This window comes from Anopheles coluzzii, chromosome 2 (genome assembly GCF_943734685.1).
Source record: "Anopheles coluzzii chromosome 2, AcolN3, whole genome shotgun sequence".
Taxonomy (NCBI): Eukaryota; Metazoa; Arthropoda; class Insecta; order Diptera; family Culicidae; genus Anopheles; species Anopheles coluzzii.
This window is the reverse complement of record NC_064670.1, coordinates 25891532-25908018: the sequence shown is the minus strand read 5'-3', so window position 1 is coordinate 25908018 and position 16487 is coordinate 25891532. Positions and strand designations below refer to the sequence as shown.

General features: G+C 49.2%; 3 protein-coding genes across 5 annotated transcripts in view; 2 read left to right on the top strand and 1 right to left on the bottom strand.

Moving 5' to 3' along the window:
• Positions 1–324: 324 nt before the first annotated feature.
• On the top strand, positions 325–3681 carry LOC120948234 (tryptophan 2,3-dioxygenase). The gene is made up of 7 exons (XM_040364356.2): positions 325–518; positions 775–932; positions 1008–1141; positions 2357–2716; positions 2800–3049; positions 3120–3213; positions 3288–3681. The coding sequence occupies exons 1-7, from the start codon at positions 490–492 to the stop codon at positions 3439–3441; spliced, it is 1179 nt and encodes a 392-aa protein (XP_040220290.1). The 5' UTR covers positions 325–489; the 3' UTR covers positions 3442–3681.
• A 108-nt stretch (positions 3682–3789) lies between these two features.
• Positions 3790–6408, top strand: LOC120948235 (cathepsin O-like). Its single transcript, XM_040364357.2, has 3 exons — positions 3790–5017; positions 5107–5475; positions 5725–6408. Exons 1-3 carry the CDS (start codon positions 4542–4544, stop codon positions 6029–6031), a joined length of 1152 nt encoding a protein of 383 aa, XP_040220291.2. The 5' UTR covers positions 3790–4541; the 3' UTR covers positions 6032–6408.
• Positions 6409–8831: 2423 nt separating this feature from the next.
• LOC120948233 (potassium voltage-gated channel protein eag) overlaps positions 8832–16487 on the bottom strand; it is a 43772-nt gene continuing 36116 nt past the window's right edge. For 2 of the 3 annotated variants that reach the window (XM_040364354.2, XM_049610948.1), the window contains exons 13-18: positions 15742–15941; positions 14445–14595; positions 13862–14171; positions 13555–13759; positions 12196–12477; positions 8832–11978 (exon numbers count right to left, since the gene is read on the bottom strand). In XM_040364354.2, the coding sequence (XP_040220288.1) occupies positions 11124–11978; positions 12196–12477; positions 13555–13759; positions 13862–14171; positions 14445–14595; positions 15742–15941 (2003 nt within the window). In that variant the 3' untranslated portion in view covers positions 8832–11123. The remainder of the gene's footprint in view (positions 11979–12195; positions 12478–13554; positions 13760–13861; positions 14172–14444; positions 14596–15741; positions 15942–16487) is intronic. The other variant, XM_049610949.1, reaches the window with a different exon arrangement.

Sequence of the window (16487 nt, the reverse complement as noted above, 5' to 3'; positions counted from 1 at the left end):
AACCATGCGTGCCGTGCGTCTTATCGAAGCATCTGCACCGAATGCATGTCTGCACGTGATTCGTGCCCACCGCAAGGGGTACAGCTTTTGATACAGCCCACACGGGTACAGATGCCACACACGAACCCGATCCCTATCATGGTGAGCGTACGATCGGTCACGTTACAAAGATTGCCATATGTCGCTGCGGTTCGGTCGGCGCTCTCGCCAGCCTTCGCGTGACGTCATCGTGCACGAGAATCCTCCGCGAATCCTTATCACCTAGGCGGCCGAGCAGTGTACCCGCGGTACCACACGCACATGCTGGTTGGTGCTTGCGAGTAGCAGCAGCAGCAGCTCGACCAGCGGTTTCAGTTGACATCGGGCTACCGTACGGTGCGGATCGTTCCCCCTTCTTTTTGGTGAAAGCAACTCTACTCCCAAACTAAAACCTTCCAAGTGTTAGAAGTCGGCGTGTGACGTGAAATACAGAATACAATCCTTTTCACAATGAGCTGCCCAATGAGAAGTGGTTTTGTGTAAGTTGATGCTGCCGTTGTTTGTTGCTCTAGTTTGGTAGTGGCGTACCTCGTGGCGTATCTAAGCAAGCTGAAGCCCATTAAATCGAAGATGGGGCGATGTGATTGGGCGCCAGTGCCAGTGCAAAAGTGTTTATGCTCGCGCTTCACTTGCGTCTTTGTTGCATCCATCCGGCAGCAAACATCATTAAGATCATAGGTGCGATTAAGGTGAAGCTAATGGGTTTGTTTGTTTGCTCCTTTTCCACAATGTCAGCGATTCGGTGCAGGGTGGACACCATCTCGGGTCGGAGGCGGGCATGCTGTACGGCGAGTACCTGATGCTGGACAAGGTGCTCAGTGCGCAGCGCATGCTTTCCGTCGAGGGCAAGAAGCCGGTGCACGACGAGCATCTGTTCATCGTGACGCATCAGGGTAAGTACACGGGGAAATGCGGGGCTCGGAAAAAGTTCCTGTGGTTAATGTGTGGTGGTTTTCCTTTCTCCGAAGCGTACGAGCTGTGGTTCAAGCAGATCATCTTCGAGCTGGATTCGATTCGCGATCTCTTCAGCACCGAGCACATCGAGGAGTCGCGTACGCTCGAGATTCTGAAGCGTCTCAACCGGATTGTGATGATTCTGAAGGTAAGTAGGTTCTAAGACACTGACGGATTGAATTTCTACACCAAAAGACTCAAACGCCCATTCAAACCTCGCCCTAAACTTTGGGCTTGTCTATCCATTGCTTGTCTAAATCTCCATCAAACTGTCTAAAACTAGACGAATGAAGCCTTAATGAACTACACGCGCCACCAATGAAATAGATATCTATGTCCGGCCAGCCGACATAGGAACCCACATTAAGGATATGGGACGAGCGTTGGAACGGGCCGGGGGAACGGCCATGACCACCACCCAAAAGGCCAACCACACGGCGTAAAGAAGGAAACACAATCTGTGACCGGTTCTGAGAGGGTGGACCCAACACCACACCAGCCCGGCGACAAATCGTAACGGCACTCGGGAGGAATGTTGTACTCCAGCGACACTGCACTTGTGCGAGTTCTTCGACGGTTTGTTTTGCTTCTGTTGTTGCGTTCAACATTATGCTGCCGCCTGGCGCAATGCGAGAAACATTACCCTGCCCGGTGACGGAAATGGGCCACAAAACTCAAAGAAATCATGTTCCCCTGCTCGGTTGGCTGGAGGGTTTTGTGTGTAATGGTTGCTTATGTTTTGCTATCGTTCACCCGCCACCGACCGCGGAGCAGTTAATTGGCAAAGGTTGGCGTTTGGTCCTGCAAAACGTTGGTGCTGGTGCGGTTGATCATGCGAGAAGCCATGTCAATGACTGGGCGCACGCTGCCGCATGGTCCGCAAACGGAGAGCGAGTTTTTGTTGTGCGGTTCCAGGAATAATGCGTAATTTTCGCTTCTGCCAGGCTTTGCCGGAAATTGTACCGGCGAGATAATGAGCACCGCGTAGTTGATGAGAAACCACGAGGTTAGAGCGACGGATTCATGGTTTTTTGTGTGCTTTGAGCCACTGTCGGAATGTCTTGTCCAATATGTCGGACAGCGAAGGAGGACTCGTTTTTAGTGGATGATTATTGCCGACAGTGATTAAATTCCGCTTTAACTGTACGGCCAGAAAATCGACGCGCGATGTAGTTTCTAGTGAAGAAGCAGATCAACAGCAACAAAAAATGCTGATGAAAGAACAACGGACAGCAATCCCCCTCTTATCAATTCGGGCCTGTACGCTGGTCAAGAATTGTTAAGGAGTAAAAAACGGAACAGCCAAAATCGAACAAAAAACATTTACGCTTCTCTTCCCGCTTCTTCTTTCGGTTCAATCTAGCTGCTGGTGGATCAGGTCCCGATCCTCGAAACGATGACACCGCTCGACTTTATGGACTTTCGCGACTACCTGTCGCCGGCGTCCGGCTTCCAGAGCCTGCAGTTCCGGCTGCTGGAGAACAAGCTCGGCGTAAAGTCGGAACACCGCGTCAAGTACAACCAGAAGTACACGGAGGTGTTTGCCAGCGATCCGGGCGCGATCGAGCGGATCGGTACCACCGAGACGGAACCGTCGCTGGCCGATCTGGTACAGAAGTGGCTGGAGCGTACGCCCGGGCTGGAGCAGGATGGGTTTAACTTCTGGGGCAAGTTTCAGGAGAGCGTCGAGCAGCTGCTGGCCGAGCAGGAAGCGAGCGCAATGGTACGGGTGCAATTGGTGAATGTTTTGAAATAGTTGGGAGGAAAGTTTTAATAATATCGCTTTTTGGGTTGCGCTTTTCGCAGTCGGAGGAGCATGAGAACGTGCGCGAGTATCGGCTGATGGACATTGACAAGCGGCGCGAGGTGTACAAGTCCATCTTTGACGCGCAGGTGCACGATGCGCTGGTAGCGCGCGGTGAGCGTCGCTTCACGCATAAGGCGCTGCAGGGTGCGATCATGATAACGTTCTATCGCGACGAGCCACGGTTTAGCCAGCCGCACCAGCTGCTAATGCTGCTGATGGACATCGATTCGCTGATCACCAAGTGGCGATGTGAGTATGGCAACGGAGGGTGGATTGTGAAGACATTAATGTTCCTTTACTTGCTCTCTCCCCGGGACAGATAACCACGTCATTATGGTGCAGCGTATGATTGGCTCGCAGCAGCTTGGCACCGGTGGCTCTTCCGGATATCAGTACTTACGTTCAACCTTAAGGTAAGCGCGTTGTCTGAAATGTATAAATCTTGCCTGTTGGATTACTACAAAATGTCTCGTGCATCCCATTTCAGCGATCGGTATAAAGTGTTTCTCGATCTGTTCAACCTGTCCACGTTCCTGATCCCTCGCCAGTCGATACCACCGCTCACGAACGAGATGCAGAAAGCGCTCAACCTCGCCTGGGGATCGCCGGCCCACTTCGCACGCAACGGTTCGTTGCACTAATCTAGATCGGGGAAAACACAGCCACAACCCTCAATGCCCCAGCACCTTCAAGTCTTCTTTCACCGAGCGGCAAGCTAGTTGATTGTCGGATAATGGGTTGCCGGTAATCTCGTTGCGGTAATATCATATTGCAACCTGTCACCCGTGTATGATATAAGGCGACCGTTTTCGGTGCAAATTGAGAGCATCCAAGATGGCCTTTCTCTGTTTGCCGGGGAGTTTTGTTTTGTTTTTTTTTTTGCACAGATAAGATAAACATCAAGGTTAAAGAGGGATCGCGGTCGCTCGTGGCAAACCGTGCAAATAGACACCCATAAACATGCTTCTATTTTGCATACCTTCAGCAGGGGGGGGGGGGGATTTTGTTGTTTGTTGGGCGCAGAAGAAACATGCTAAATAAAATATACTAATGATAAGCACAAGAAGAACAATAGGATGCAAATAGGTGTATTGAAACACTAACGACGGGAAGCAGGAGAAGCCCTGCAAGTTTGGCCAGACACCATTAATCAAAGCAGCGATCGGGCGTTGGAATTTCGAGACGCTACAGCAACAGAATCAATAAAAAAGTCGTTCCAAAAATAACACAAACACAGCGTAGATAAGCGTACTTCACTGCTTCACATGGCCAGCGGCTAATGGAACTGATTTGCGTCTCATCTTGCGTAGCCCTCAGCAAAGGTTCGTGGCTTGATCTTGAATGAGTGGTTGGATGAGTAATGCGGCTCTCTCGGAAATCAGCAATTCTGTCAACGAATCTGTTCTGCCGCACGGACCGAAAAACGGCTCGTTCCGTTTCGCTTCCCAAAACCCGTGCTATAACAGCGAACCACGCACGACTGCGAAATCCGATGCCGTCTGCCATGTGTCGAAGCGGGAGGTACCTCACAGCGCAAAAACAACAGCGGGCGAGACCTGCGGGGTCAAGCGTGCCACGGCCTGATAAGCCTCGGAGGATCGAACCAACCATTCTGCTCGCCAGTTGGCTGTTTGCTCAGTGCAAATGCAAGTGCCACAGTAGACAGACGTACGCGTGCGTGTGTGTGTTTGTTTAGCCCATCCGACAGCCGACAGCCGGGGCGGAGACACACGGAGACACCATGACGGAAGTGATCGAGATGCTGATGATCATACTGATCGTTACGCTCTGCTTCCTGATGATCCCGTTCAACACGAAGCCGAGTGCGGTGATCGAGTCGCGGCGCAAGTTCGACGTGTTCGTGCGCCTGTACGACAAGCCTTATCGGGGGGATGCGCGCGAGTACGCGTACCGGTTCCAGATCTTCCGCACGTCGCTCAGCAAGATTCGCGCGCTGAACGAGTGGGCCCGCGAGGCGAACGATACCGCGATCTACGGCATTACGCAGTACGCCGACCTGACCGATCGGGAATTCGTCGCCCGCCAGCTGGCCGACCTGCTGCCGGACGAGCCCGGCGGCGGTGCGGGAGGGCCGCGCGCCTACCAGAAGTACGTGATCGAGTCGCGCAGCGCGGAGATGAAGAACGACATCATATTCTCGCGCGCTCGTCGCGATGCGCTGCCGGCGGTGCGCAATCTACCGCCGAGAGTTGATTGGTATGTGTGTGTGATTGTTGTGCTGGTGTGTGTGTGTGTGTAGATTGAGTTGATCTGTGGCATTTTCTGCTTCTGGTTGTGTTCGGCAGGCGGGAGCAGGGCGTCATCTCGACGGTGAAGAATCAGGGCGGCTGCGGTGCCTGCTGGGCGATCAGCGTGGTCGACACGATAGCGGCACTGGCCGCGATCAAGCGCAACGATCGCAAGCTGATCGACCTGTGCCACGAGCGGGTGGTGCGCTGCGCCGCGAACGGTAACAATGGGTGCGACGGTGGCGACACCTGCCGCCTGCTGGAATGGTTGGCGGAGGAAAGCTACCGGATCGGGGCGGCCGAATCCTGCCTGGAGCGGAACCTGGCGGACCAGGAGGGGGGGCTGAACTGTACGGGCGAGTCGGGCGTTCGGCGGGAGGACGGTGCGTTGAATGCGACGCTGGTGAAGCGGTTCTCCTGCCAAGGGTAAGTCCTTGGAGATTGAAGTGTTAGGTTCAAAGTCAGTTGTTTGTTACACTTTTAACCGGCAAGAGATGTAATTCGTCTCTAACGGTGCAAAACAACTGCTTTTTAAAATGCATTTTGCATACCTTTAGGCGTATCCGCAACTAGTGTTGCCTACATTCGCCTTAAAGTATGCAATTTGCGTGTTGGTAACGCAGCCGCCACAAGCAAACGCTGACTGATTTTCGCTTCCATTTCGGTGGCTGGTAGCTTCGAAAACGAGGAACATCTGATGCTGCGCCATCTCGCCACGAAGGGACCGATCGTGGCCGCCGTAAACGCCATCTCGTGGAAGTACTATCTGGGCGGTGTGATACAGTACCACTGTGATTCGGACTACGAGCTGCTGAACCACGCGGTCGCCATCGTTGGGTACGACCTGAACGCGACCGTGCCGTACTACATCGTGAAAAACTCCTGGGGCCCCCGGTTCGGCGACCATGGGTACGTGAAGGTGGCGATCGGTAGGAATCTGTGCGGCATTGCCAACCGCGTCTCCTTCATCGAGCTGGTGTGAAGGGTGGTTTGAAGGTGCATTGTGATTGTTTTTTTCATTTAACTTTAATACTCAACAAATTACATTCTAACGTATTGTGTTAAAATTTACTCACCCAATTGACAACCGTGTGGAAATTCACTGTTATCTTTAGCTTGTAAGTAATACACACCGTTACGTTCATTTATAGCAAGTATCGTTTTACTGTTCGGACTGTTCCCATACCTTCGATGCGTGGCAACTATTTACAAATCGTGTTAGCAATTGGTTTTACTGTTGCATTCTTCTCTCTATCTGTCTCTCTACTTTTTTTGCTTTTGCTTCCGTTCTATAACTGTTCATCCTTCTAATCTCGTACCGCTAATAAAGAATGTGTACACACGCTCTTTGCAATCGTTTTCCCAGCGTGTTGCTTATTTATAAGTTTCTTGTTCTGCAGTCCCTATCCCCTGCTCAGTACGGGGACTCTTCACCGCGGTGCCATCGTTCTGTTTTCTCTACTTGTAATGCACTTTTCCGATAACATAATTCTATGTCAACGAAAGACGACTGCCAGCACAATAAAGAGAGCTGCAAAGCACCATAAATGGATGTTACTGTCTACTAAAATGGTGAACTTTTCTACTACTTTCCCACGCCCTGAAAACTGAATTACTTTCAACGACCACCCGCTTTGAGGCGCTGCTATTGGTGATATTTAAACGTACGCGTGAAGAAGGTGAACATTTCTACATTGCTGTCGATGGGCGGCAATCGTGAAGATGAAACAGATTAAAGGCGGAAAATTCGCTTTACCTAAAAGCGATAAACGATTCGAAGATAAATACTACTGCGTATGCACTTCCTTTCCGCCCTAACATACACTCTATGATCGTAATGATTTGGTTCAAAGAATGGCTTTTCGCCGGCTCAACCGCACTTTCGTCATGCCAATTTAACAACTTTATCGTTCTAACTACTCAGTATATTTGTCTTTGCTTGCAGAAGATGAAGGTATTGTTTATGTATATATATATATGTGTGGTTTATTTTCTCTGCCACACCATGCTACACTCGATTTACGTGTTTAATACTCTTTAACGCGCGCGTCCCTTAAATAGTGCCCCCCCCCTCCCTCCCTCTAAACCCACCCGCGACGGAGCATAACGGTTATGAGCATCGATCGTTTTTACCGCTCCGGGCTTGCATGTATTGTATTGGTGATTGTGTATATGGAAATATGAGTGTATATATGTATATAAATATCATCATCAAGCATTAAGCGATTGATTCACATTCTGTTTGTTAAAAAATAAAATAAAGAGGAAGAAAAATAGGGTCGTTAGTGTCTGTGTTTGTGTGAGTGTACAGTAAGGATACAGTGGACAGATAGAATTATGCTACATTTCTCATCCCTTTCGTCGACCATCGTTCAAGTATAGTTACCCGTTAACAAGAATAGTGGTTTTTCTGCTTTGTTTGCCAACTGTTACATTTCGCTCCATTATTATAATTGTTATTATTATTATTGTTATAGAATTCCACCGTTCGTGTATGTGTGTGTGTGTTTGTTTCTATGTAATGTAACGGTACCGAAGGCGTGTACTCAAAATTGCTACAGTTTAATAGTATTATCGTTTTGATTTATTATTCGCTTACAGCAAGCGTACCGGTATCGGTTATTATTCCCTTCATGCGCTCTTCCCCATCCCTCCCTTTGTATGATACCCTTCCCTTAAGCTTACTCCCAAACTTCGCTTTATAAAAGTTGGTCTGCAGGTTGTCAAGTCTCTGTGTGATTTTTTTTCCTTTCGGTAAGAGCATTAGCGTAGAGCGCCCACCGTTTGCCGTCGTGCGATTATTAAGTATGATGCGATGCGAGTTTACATTGGTATGAATGCTTGCTTTTCTGTTGCTATATAAGGCGATATAGTACTGTGAATGTGTCTCCGAGCGAGTGACTTAGTGTATGTATGTGTTTGTGTGTGTGTAGGTTTGAGTGACTATCTTAACATACGATTCGAGCGTGAGAGCGTGAACAGCGCTCAGTTATAGTACATCCACCGCATGGGGTGTTCTTATGTTTAACATGTTGTCTTTTTTTCACTTGATCCTTCCATTTACTATTTATACAGGAAACTGTTTTGTTTAACGGGGTTTTTACAATAGTTTTAGCTAGTTTTAGCTACTCGCTGCACCAATGAATCGTTGTGATGCGGTCGATTGTGCTAAAGCTTGCCAGTGTTCAAGCATATCAGCCTAGTCGAAACGCGGAGAATGGTATGATATACTCGGTGCATTGCCGTACTGTTTCCTAGCATGTGTGCAATGAGCTGGGTTTTCTGTAAGCAATTTTCTAATATATAAATAGATACACAAAAACAAAAGAAATTGGTGGCAAAAAATGAATCATAATAGTTAAAGTAGAACGCCTGCAGTTATGCAACTAAAACTAACATGGATTAATAATAAATGTAATCATTTCAAATCAGAATTATCAAATTTTACAACATGAACTTAAAGTTACAAAACCACATTGGATTGCAGTTGTAACAAGAATGATACACATGCTGGAAAAACAAATCGACATACAACAGCGCCTTAAAGTATGCAACTCGTATGACAAATTCGCCCATTGCATAGAAGCCGCCCAAAACACAAAATTACCTTATCAACACCTTGCTAGTAACTGAACTCTCTGAAAATCAATATTTTGTCTTATGTGCGCAGTATTTGCGGGAAATGACGAGTAAGGAACGAAATTTTCTTTTAAAGATTACAGAATCACCATCTAATGGAACATTGAAATTAAGCATTTTCATCACAATCGTTCACGAGCCAATTCTTTTCTTTGTTTTTGTTTTGCACTAGAGTAAAGATCTAAATGTTAATTAAGTACGTTTGTTTGATTAGCGAGCCTTCTTCTAACTAGCCAATCGAAGAGTGCGAAAAAAATACAATTTTAAGGTGCCGGGTTGGGCTGAAATACCGAACCCACCTAAAGCAAATAATTCTACGCAACCGTCGTGAATATTTGAAAAGAAATCAAATGTTCTATTTCCTAACAGCCTAAATTCAATATTACAAATACTCTTGAAATGGTCATTTTTAATCATTATGAAAAATAATGGTAAAGTTATTTTGATAAATTAACGCTATCTCGATTCTCGTATGTAACAGTACTCCACAGATCTTTCAATTCCACCTATCGCAGCTGTAAATATGTTACTTTTTTAATGCATTATTTTTTCTTCTTACTCACAACTGTTCAACCGTGGCCGTTTCATTGCACTAGTATGTTATTTTCCACTACACTTGCAACAAACGAACGAAAGGCATGAGCAGGTGCCATTGATTCGATTGTTGCTGCATTTGTAAAAGAGATTGAATGTCTACTAAACATGATTGTAATAATAAAGACGCTTCCGACAATGGGGCAGTCATTTTAACCTTTCTGCTAGTGTATCAGCTAACCTAGTCTTATGTCCAATTCCTGAAACACACTCCGACGTGAGAATACTGTCCGTAACAGGTCCGTGATGGCTACTATGATACAAACGTCCAGACCCGGTTGACAGTAGCGACCCGGTGACGCAACAGCGCAATGGCTGACAGTTGCTGCTAGTTGTAAAAAGTAGGTAAAGATGGCGCTGCTCACCAATCTTGATAAAGCATGCTGCAGTTACAGTGGCTGTAGTTTTGTAAAATTAACAGTCTTCCTGCTTATCCGGACTGCTCTAGAGGCTGCTCGTATGATTGTGAGTGTGTGGTGTGTGTGTGTAGTCTGTAACCCGTAACGTAACCCATACCGTTACGTCCGAACAGAGACGCCAAAGGAGCTCGAGAAACCATATTTGAACAGCAGAGGCGCAGAGAGGTTCAAGATAAAGCTGTTCCACCAACCATTGGGCCGGCTAACCCAGCCCCAATTTGGGGGGAAAAAACAGTCACCCGTGTGTCATCTAAGCCTAATCGCACGGCATGTGTGCTCTCTCCTTTTTCCATTCTCTCTCTCTACTGATTGCCATTTCTGTTAAGTTAAAGAGTGGCCGAGCCTTTACTGGCCGCTTTCTGTCGCACTACGTACCAGCTCGATCCGAGCATTGTCTTACAGTGTGAAGGGTAGATAGAAAAACCCGGGGAAGTAAAAGAGGGGCATCGAAAGAACGAAAATAGAAGGTTGTAGCAAGAGAGAAAAAGGGAGAAAGAGAGGGAAAGAGAGAAAATGGTGTATAAAAAGTCTAGCCGATAAAAGTCGGTGCGAGTGTGTAAGTGTGTGTTGAAAGATATTAGTAGTATCCTGCTTCGTTACCTTCGTTTGCTAATAATCCGTTCAATATGTCTACGTACGCTACTGTTTTTGCTATCCTGTTCACTTCCCTTCTTCCCTCCTCAAATCCAGCTACTAATAAACACTTCATGCATTTTCTATCCCTTACTATCAGCTTACTTACTTACACCTGGCAAACGCTACTATCCTTCATCCTCTACCGTCTGCAGGAAGGAGAGAGAAAAAAGGTTCGAAGAACCACCGTACAGGTCGCCTGTGAGTAAAAACCTATAGAATCTATTCGAATGCATCACGAACGCAACCGCTACCGGTAATAGATATGTGTACAAATTGGCAATGTACTGCCCGATGGACCGAAAGAGACCGAAAATACACCTACACCCGAAACGCAAGGTGGCAAAGAAGGCAAGCGGTCCTGTGCGGTAAGTACGGAGTGGTGGTGAGTATGGTGGTGAGTTGGTACGGTGTGGAATGATGATTGGGTAATTCGATTGTCGCTGTGCGGTCTGTGCTGCTGCTGCTGCTGATGAGCGTTTGCGTGCGCTGGCGTGCTGGCGTGCTAAAATGCTGAACCACCTCCCCATTTCCCTCCTCCTTCTCTAGCGCAAAACGAACTAAGCTGGGGCGGAGATGCAATGGGAGAACAACGGCGCTGTGCTCGACATGTGTGTGTGTGTGTTTGCTGTCCTGATCGATCGAGAGTGTCGTCAGATCAGCGTTTCAGATCGCGTGGTCCGCGAGCAGAGCGGGAAGCGCGCGCCGCTTGCAGGAGCGCCGGATGGAGCGTGGCCACTACTGCTGCTCGGGCAGATGGTCCGCCTGGTGGCGCAGCAGTATCCGGGGCTAGAGGAACTCGCGCTTGCGCGTGGCCGACGTGGACGGGAGCTCGCTGTCCAGCAGGCAGGTCTGCTCCGGGCTCTGCTTCGGTGGAGCCGGCGCCTTGCGGCTTTTGGAGCGCCGCTTGCGCAACAGGATCGGCCCGAGCCCGTTGCCGCCACCGGGACCGATCGCTGCGGCGGTCGCCGGACTAAGGCCTAGTGTGCCCGGGCCGGCACCGGGCGGGTTCGGTGCCGCCGGCGGTACGATCGCGCCCGGCACCGCCACCTGTGGCGGTACCGCGGCCACCACCGACGGCATGTCGCCCGGCGAGCTCTGGCCGGACGAGTCGATCTGGATGCGGTGCACCAGATCGTTCAGCAGCTCCTCGATCCGGCCCATCCGCTGGGCCATGCGCTGCATCTCCAGGCGCACGTCGACCTTCATGTCCAGGACCGTCGCAATGAGATCCCGCTGGGCGAGCGTGGACGGCTGCTCCCGTAGCCCGGTGTCGTACGTGTCCGAGGTCGTCGAGCGCGACTGGGCCATCTCGATCTGCCGCTCGCGCTCCAGCGACAGATTGCGCTCCATCTGCCGCTCCCGCTCGCGCTCGCGCTCTCGCTCCCGTTCCCGCTCCCGTTCCCGCTCGCGGACGCGCTCGGTCGCGGCGGTGTCCAGCAGCCGGTCGCGCTCGGTCGGCTGCCGCTCGAGCGAGGGCGGCTTCACCAGCTCCCGCTCCATATGCACGACGGGCCGCTCCGGGGGCCGGACGGTGCTGCCGGTGGCCGGTGTGTGGTCCGCCTCGCCGCCCTCGTCGATCGTGTCCTGGCGGGCCAGGGTAGCGCCCGGTCCCGGCGACAGTTTCGGCGTTTTGGGGAAAATCTGCAAAAAAAAACCCCGAGAGCGGGTTGATGGGGGACAAAAACAGTGGAAAAAAGAAAACATGTTAGCCAATCGCACGGTCCTGCTTCCGGATGGGGTTGAATGTGCGTGAGGAACTGCGAGTGCGCTATCGTTTAGTGTGCATGCATGCAATACCCACAAAACCCACACACACACGCACGCACCCACAAAAACGCACACGCGCGGAACGAGCTACCTTGTTGCCTTGACCGCCATTACTACTCGAGCTCGAGCTCGCTCTACCTTGTGCACTCTCACGTAAGCTTTCGCGTGCACTTAAACTTCTAGACACGGCTACCTTTGTGCTGGTGTCGCTGGCCGAATCGACGCTGGAGCTGCCGAGCAGCCGGCCCCACTTGCTGGCCCGCGGCCCCTTGGCCGACGGCGGTCCGGACGAGGGCGATGGCGATGGCGACGGGGACGGGACGGCGGTCGTGAGGGCGCGGGTGTCCTCCGTCAGCGTCAGCTTGGCCGGCAGCTGTAAGCAGGATAGATACATGTGATGAATGTTTTGGCCGGATGACGGTAGCGGGGGAAGGATGGCATTTTAACGTGGAACCGGGAATGATAAGGATATACTATAGAAACTAGAAACTCTAGCAGGTACCACAACACAATTCGAGCTACTGTAGCCAACCAGTGAAACTGCGAACGTGTACGTAGCTCTAACACACCAACACACCATCAGTACTGTCACTAAGCATACTAAGAATGTGGGACAGGGGTCTTAAAGACAGGACAGCACTTGTGAGGATCGGTACTGTCTTTCTTGTTTTCGTGGAATTTAATAATGTGTACACCAAACCAAACGGAACAGTCCTACATACAAGAGTGTTGATGCAAAACGGAAGAGGGAGCACGTGCAATCGTGCAAACGACAGTCACTAAACAGACAATAATGTACTTGCGAGAGCTTGTGTTGTTTTTGTGATGTGTTTAGTGTTCTTAGAGTGAAAAATTGCCAATTCTATGGACTGAACATTTACTGCAAGCTTCTAATTGTCGCGATTGAGCGCTCCGTAGAGTGATACATTCCTTCCTGCAAAATATCTAACACCTAATAAATATACCGTATGCAACATTGAAACAAAAGTTTGGTAAAAATAATAAACAAACAAATTTGTAAATGCACTAATATCTAGATTACAAACACATCGAAAAACATTAAAACAATCCATCTTGCTAAAACTGACAAGCAAACAAGCAATGGAGCAGCATTTGCTATGCGGATTGCATACATTTAGGCAATTACAAACAGCGTGCTCGTTTGCTTGTCACTTTTCGGCTTAAACTAACCACAAAAATTGTACAGAAGATTCTTCATACTCATAAACTAACATTGAGTACTACCTACTAACACCGATCAAACGACAATCATACGCTAAAAACGATCCACGGGTACACGATCCAATCGAATTTTAAAGGACATTTTGATTGCTCATGTTTATGGAGGAGGATAAAGTATCGCTTTATAGAGAATGTTTTCTTAAGCTTTACCGTGTGTGTGTTTTTTTTTTCAAGGGAGAAGAGTTTAGTTTTAGTGTAAAATATTCACCTTTCCTTTGTCTGTATCTGTGTCGCCCTTCTCAACGTCGCTTTGAACGGAACCAGTTTGGTCCTTGGTTCCTTGTGCATTTTGCTGAGCTCGTCTAAATTTTGAAAATATTTTTCTTACCAGGTGATCTTGACTAGAGCCCAGTTGTGGTTCGTTCTTCCGCCTCTCCGCTAGCTCTTTCTCGCGCCGAACGTCCGCTACTTTCCTGTGTGTGTGTGTTAAATTTATACATTAATTTAAAAGGTCAACATTTGTTCATACTTTAAAAGATCTAGGCGACGAAAAGGAAGGAAAACAAAAATCTTACCTAAAGATTAGTCGATGCCTTAGGTTGTACGTTAAAACTAGATTCCTCGCAAAACTATTAGCAAAAGCCTGATAAAAATCTAATACTTCGAGCAGCTTGTCTCGCTTTATCGCATGTAAATCACAGTAAGTTAACGCCCGTACGTTGGCTGCACTTTGCCCCACAGCCGAATCCTTCCAGAACGAGTCGCCGAACACGTCGCCCTTGCCGAGTATGGCGACCACCTCGTCGTCCTGTATCACCTCCAGGCTGCCCGTCACGATGAAGCACAGGCTGTCGATGCTTTCGCCCGTATGATAGAGCAGATCGCCTGTGACCGGGAGGAATGAGAGATTGGGGGCAAGCAAAACCACAATCGTATTATTTAGCTAGCTATTCTTTTCCCATACGCATTCAGGCCCGCATGGACTCCGAATAAGCTCCCAAATGGACGGTGGCTGGATGGATGTGCAACCCGTTATGCTCCCATCGCCGGAAACGGAAATCAAACGATGGAAATGAAAATCAATCGGAACCGATTCGTGCGATGGTCCGGGATGCGATCATCTGGTGGCCACCGCCGAGCCGACCCCGTCAAACCTACCCGGTGCCGAGTGTGACATGCAGAAGTGCATCGCCAGGGCCCGGAGGCAACCGTCGGATGCTAATCGAAAGGCCGGATGCTCGTTAAATACCTTCCGGTTCAGATGGACGCAGATATCGGCCTTCATGTCCTTTGGGCAATAGTTTAGGACCTGTGAAAATTGGCGGAGCGGGTTAGCTGGCGGGAGAGAGAGTTAAATGTGAACGTGCCTGGCGTGCCGGCTGCAACAACAACACTCCGTGGACGCTGGTCGGAGGAGGGGGATATAAGCAAACATACATAAATCAGCGCGGCCTCGCTGTATGCCAAAGCAAACTTTAGTTTATCGCTCGAAACGATGCGACGATGATGACGATGATGATGATGGTTACGCTTGCTGGTTACGCTGCCGGTGTTAGGGGTTGCGCAACTATTCCCGCGCGTTCTTGTTGAGGTCAAACCCCGCAACGTGGGATGGTTTGAATGCGAGACAAAGAGTTGCATATTTTATTCCCACTGTTGGGGCAGTGCTTTTCCGAATCCGGCCAGTGGACAGTGTTTGGTTAATGGACGCCATTTCGGGGGAATTCGGTGGAAGAAAACACGTCCCCTAACGAGTGCCAGTGTTTGATCAGCAGCGGTTGTAAAGCAGTACTATGCAGCACTTTACTTTATCAGCGAAATTAACACTTTTTTGGGAGAATATTGGAAGTAACAGTAAATGAATTTCCCCCATTTCATCAACAGCCATGGTTTAACCCAGTGTGCTTTTCAGCGTTTAGTTACTCAGCTGAGCAAAACATCATTAAAATATTAAAGCGTTGCTTTGCTACACAAATTGCATAACGAAAGGCGCAGCCGTTCGAAGATCCACAGCAAAACGCCTGAATCCACGCAATGCCATCTTTTCAACATGTCGTTAGCTCGTTCGTTCGTGATTTGTCACCTGGGCACATTGCTCGCTATCAAAGCGGATAATATATATTTTGTTTTTCGCCCCCTCCCGGTAAACGGGCTTTTAATACTTTACGCTTAATTTGTAATGGGACTGCACACGCGTGGCCTGAAATGGATGTGTATATAAATATAAAATCCTCCCGAAACCGAAAGCTACCCTTCGCCCCCCCCGGGGGATTAATAACTCGCACAAGCCAACTCCAGCCTCCGTGGGTCTGCATCTCGAGGGCCATTCGGTCGAACTTAATGGATTTCCAACGAAACCGCACCACCGGTTTCCCGCCGACCTCTTTCTGTCTCCAGCGCGTCACGGGATGCGTGTTTGCAGCAGCAGCAGCCGCCAGCGCCAGTTGTTGCTTACCTTGTCCGTGTCCAGCCCCTTGGTCATGGCCCATGTTGATACAACATAGTCCATAACGCGCTCGCTCAGGGCCTTCGGTACCTCGTGCAGCTTCATGAACTCGCGCACGTTGTTCAGCATATCGTGGTACTTGGCGGTGGCCGATGTCATTTGCTGGATGATGGTGGTAACGTGACCGAAAATGGTCGCGTACAGCAGAGCTATTGGGTGGTTGTTTTTTTGTGGGTAGGCGGATATTGGGTGGAGGTAAGGGGATGGTAAAGGTTTTATTTTATTTGGTTTGGTACGGGCAGGGGCAGGAAGCAACACCAGGACATGGGGTGAAGAGAGAAGGAAAAGCGCACCACACAACGGTGGCAGTGTAGAGAAACAAAACAGACCAAAGTCAGTATCGGGCAAAAACGGATCGGGCCGCGGGCCTGCCGTTCGCTGAAACGCTCGAACGCGCGGTGGGATCGGTGAAAGAAAGGTTGGACATAGGAACAACACACACAGCACACGCACACACGCATAGAAAAACTAACACAAGCTCCGAAAAATATACAGAAAGATTGGGAAAACAAACGAGCTGGCGGGGAAGATGTGCGAAATTGTTGGCGGGGAGAGTCGGTCATGAAATTCCAACAGCTAGCGGATTGGTTTCGTACGGTTGTTGGAAACTTTTTTAAATGCCACCGAACGGAAGCCCAGATGAACATAATAAATCTTCTCCTCCCAGCGAATAAAAAAACAAACGAGTGTGTTGG

What these genes read in the sequence shown, in the direction of transcription:
- LOC120948234 (XM_040364356.2), top strand. Translation starts at nt 490, where the DNA reads ATGAGCTGCCCAATGAGAAGTGGTTTTGT. An exon ending in CCAATGAGAAGTGGTTTTGT is followed by an intron (nt 519 to 774) that starts GTAAGTTGATGC and finishes CCACAATGTCAG; the next exon opens with CGATTCGGTGCAGGGTGGAC. An exon ending in GCTGATCACCAAGTGGCGAT is followed by an intron (nt 3,050 to 3,119) that starts GTGAGTATGGCA and finishes TCCCCGGGACAG; the next exon opens with ATAACCACGTCATTATGGTG.
- LOC120948235 (XM_040364357.2), top strand. Translation starts at nt 4,542, where the DNA reads ATGACGGAAGTGATCGAGATGCTGATGATCATACTGATCGTTACGCTC. An exon ending in CTACCGCCGAGAGTTGATTG is followed by an intron (nt 5,018 to 5,106) that starts GTATGTGTGTGT and finishes TGTGTTCGGCAG; the next exon opens with GCGGGAGCAGGGCGTCATCT. An exon ending in AAGCGGTTCTCCTGCCAAGG is followed by an intron (nt 5,476 to 5,724) that starts GTAAGTCCTTGG and finishes GGTGGCTGGTAG; the next exon opens with CTTCGAAAACGAGGAACATC.